The sequence below is a fragment of the Arachis duranensis genome, chromosome 4, assembly GCF_000817695.3.
Source record: "Arachis duranensis cultivar V14167 chromosome 4, aradu.V14167.gnm2.J7QH, whole genome shotgun sequence".
Taxonomy (NCBI): Eukaryota; Viridiplantae; Streptophyta; class Magnoliopsida; order Fabales; family Fabaceae; genus Arachis; species Arachis duranensis.
This window is the reverse complement of record NC_029775.3, coordinates 29,971,292-29,974,961: the sequence shown is the minus strand read 5'-3', so window position 1 is coordinate 29,974,961 and position 3,670 is coordinate 29,971,292. Positions and strand designations below refer to the sequence as shown.

The following is a 3,670-nucleotide window of genomic DNA, read 5'->3' as shown; positions in this document are numbered from 1 at the left end:
TAGGATTGTGAAATCGTGTTTTTTAAAAAAATAATCGATTGGATTTAGAATTCTCATAATTTAATCGATTGAACTTTAGGTTATCACAAAATAAAAGATTGAAGGTTGCAAGGCAGTATAATTTTCGCAAAAATTAATCTATTGGTCATATTACCTAATCGATTGAACGATAACAAGGATGTGGGTTTTTTATAATTCAATCGATTATCTATATTATCCATCGATTGAAAGCTTCAAAGCAACTTGAGGTCTCACAATTCAATCGATTGGTTGTGTTACCCAATCGATTGAAGTCTTCAAAGCTATATGGATTTGTCCAATTCAATCGATTGGTTGTGTTACCCAATCAATTGAATTGTGCACTACGCCGTTCTCAATTTTCTTATTGTTTTAATAAATTATGATCTTATCTTTAAAATTTTATCTTCAATTTTTAAGTTTTTATTTTGATTTAGATACTCTAATCTTATCTTTTCTTTAATATTAAGATTATAAATTGGTAAATAATCTATCACTAATTATTCAATCCCACAATTGAAATCATGTATCAATCTCTTTGATTATAAAAAAAATTATTGTTTTTCTTTCGGATATCCATTTACTTAATATCCATTTTTTTTCATTTTTTATCCGTCTATTTAATATCCAGTATTTGTTCATCATTAATTGATAATCACAATTGCAACAATCAGCAAAGGTCCAACCAATTTTTTTATTACGGTGTTCAGAAAACAATCCACCATTTTGATTACAAAATCGAGGTCGGTGAATAGAGTCTCTAATTTTCCCGTTCTTCGTTTCGATACTTTATTCGTGAAATTGAGTGTGTAATGAAAAAATATTTTTTTTATCTTTTAATAATTCACAGACAACGAAAAATACTAAAAAATAAATAAACTTTATTATTTTTTATTATTAATTAGCTAGCAATCAGGGACGGACCTAGAGGGAGCGAGTAGTGGCCTTGGGCCCCTCCTCAAAATTTTAAGAAACTATACTTATATATAAGATATGTGTTTAAAAAAATAAAAAAATATTATGTAATTTAATAATTTTATATGTTTTATTTTTCACTATGTAATAGATTTATGTCTTAATTGTTTAATTTACTAATATTTTTTACTTAACTAATTTAATATCATACTATCAAGTTTTTGTACCTTTCAAATTATTTTTTATATAATAATCTCTATATTTATTTTTTAAAAAATATTTTATTTTTTTATATTAATATATTTAACATTTATATTATTATATTAATAATAACTTACGTAGTTATATTTTGGTAATCACATTATGTGCTTTAGATATTATTTTCTTGTAAAAAATACTAATTTTTCTTCTATATTTACGTTGTTAAAAGAAAAATTTTATAAAGATATCTTATATCTTGTATTCTATAAGGGTACTGTGTCTTTCAAATAATTAATAATTTATAATTTATTTTCAAATTTTTAAAATTTTTTGAAAGAATTAATTTTAATTAATAAGATATGTGATAATTTTTAACTAAACACGCTATAAATTATTAGTATTTTATAATTTTATAATGTACTATTGATATTGTTATATTTTCTTTATGTAATTATCATATTAAAAATAAAATTGTGAAAAAAATTATAATTATATATATATTAATAAATCTTTTAAAAAACTAACTCTAATAACTATATGTTAATTATTTTTATAGAATAAAAAAATTTTTAAAATTTGGCCCCTCCATATTAAAATTTCTAAATCCATCCCTACTAGCAATATTAGAAGCTATTTATTTTTTGTAATGTTATAAGATGGAGTATACTGAAAGTTTTTTTTTCATTGGACATTTTTAAGATGTCAGATATATTTACGGACATGAGCAATACTAGGAGGACGATGACATTGACCAACAAGAAGAGCTAGTTTGTGACCAAGATATGATGGATGAACAGAATGAATTCGAATAAGATTTCGGAGATGAATTTACTGAGGAAGCGTATTTTTTCTAAATATGATCAGTCAGAAGATACCCTTGAAGTTGCTTATGTGGTTGACTCTGTGCAAGATATTACAACTTTGAATTTCAGTGAAAATTGTGCAGAAAAATTGGTAAATATCACTTTTCTAATTTGCAGCTTGCATTTGATTTTTATTTGAAGTGCTCAAAGTCGAAGGGCTTTAGTACAAGGAAGACTAAGACTTTCAAGAATAGTATTAGTGAGATTTACAAACAAAAGTTTGTATGTCATAGGCAAGGATTCAGTTATGAGAAATATTACATGATGAAAAAAAGGAAGAAAGAGCCTAGATTAGAAACAAGAATTGGGTGTGAAGCCCAAATGGATGTTAAATTTGTACCAGAAACTGGAAGGTGCCATATCTTTTATTTCTCTGACAAACACAACTATGATCTATTGGATACACAATTCAGTGCTATGTTGCCTGCCCATAGAAAAATGTTAGAGGCAGATATTATGCAAATGATGAACATGCTAAAGTATGGGATTAGCACTTCACAGATATTTGGTCTTCTAGCAAGTCAAGTAGGCGGGTATGAATTTGTTGGCTATGGTCTCAGAGATATGTATAATGAGATTGCTCGACAAAGGCGTCAAATTCCTGGTGATGCAGCATGAGTGTTGAAGAAGTTGGATAATATGCGGTTGAAGGATTCACAATTATATTTCAAGGCATATTGACGTGGCGGAAATTGGTAGATTAAGAATTATTAAGAAAAATGGCGTTGCAAGTATAACTCTTAATCAGCAAACATCCACTTGTCAATTTAGAAAAGAGTTGTCACAAATTTTATAAATAAAATACTGGGAGTATGAGTCTCAGGTCGTCTCCCAACGAGTTACAGGAAGATGTGCTATTTTACTAATCAGAGGTTTTTCAAAATGGTTTTGAATTTGATAAACAGGAAATTAAATTAGAGAATTTATGTAATTTAAATAAAAATCTTGACCGGGAGAAGATTAATCGGAAGTTCTATCCTTGTTAGAATTTTTCCAAAATCAATTAATAATTAGTAGTTGTTTCTACTTAGTTAACCCTCAACGAATGAGGGAAAGTCAAGTTAAAAGTCAACTTCTATTCACAAGTCCTAATCCTCTCCCTTGGGAAAGATTAGAGTTAGTGACTAACAAGGAAACCAACAACGAACTAATTACAATTGAACTCTTGAGTATTCCAACTCAAGGTTCTCCTTTTAATCAACTCCCAATCAAGTTGAAAAACTACTCCATTATCATAAATGTAGACTTCACAAAATTAAGAGGAAAAATAAAAAGAGACATGATAAACAGTAATCAAAGATATCAATTAAAAATAAAAATAGTCTTGTATTAATGAACTCTAAAAATAATCCAATTGTAACTCTAGACAAATTAAGGATATGAAAGAGTAAGTGAAAGGTAAGTAAACAAACTAGAATGACCAGTTTCAGAGGTAGACTCTTCTCAATAACCAAAGCCAAAATCTTCAAATCCTAAATTATGAATGTAAAAGAAAAACCTAGAGGAAGAGTAAAATCATATTTAAAACTAAAAACTATGCAGAATGAGAATTGTCCTTTTGTCTCTGCATGTTCCCTCGCTCTAATCTGCGTTTCTGGGCCGAAAGCTGGGTTAAAATGCGGCCTAGAATCCATGCCAACGGTTTCTGCAAATTCTGCAGATCGTGAACGTCA

At 27.9% G+C, this 3,670-nt stretch overlaps 1 protein-coding gene across 1 annotated transcript; it reads left to right on the top strand.

Annotated features, from left to right (window-relative positions):
* Positions 1-1,956: 1,956 nt before the first annotated feature.
* Positions 1,957-2,615, top strand: LOC107483943 (putative protein FAR1-RELATED SEQUENCE 10). Its single transcript, XM_016104557.1, has 2 exons — positions 1,957-2,088; positions 2,139-2,615. Exons 1-2 carry the CDS (start codon positions 1,957-1,959, stop codon positions 2,613-2,615), a joined length of 609 nt encoding a protein of 202 aa, XP_015960043.1.
* The last annotated feature ends 1,055 nt before the right edge of the window (positions 2,616-3,670 follow it).

Excerpts from the sequence above, each read along its gene's own strand:
- LOC107483943 (XM_016104557.1), top strand. The coding sequence starts at position 1,957 with ATGAATTTACTGAGGAAGCGTATTTTTTCTAAATATGATCAGTCAGAA. Across the intron at positions 2,089-2,138 it reads AAAATTGTGCAGAAAAATTG|TGCTCAAAGTCGAAGGGCTT; the intron begins GTAAATATCACT and ends TTTTATTTGAAG.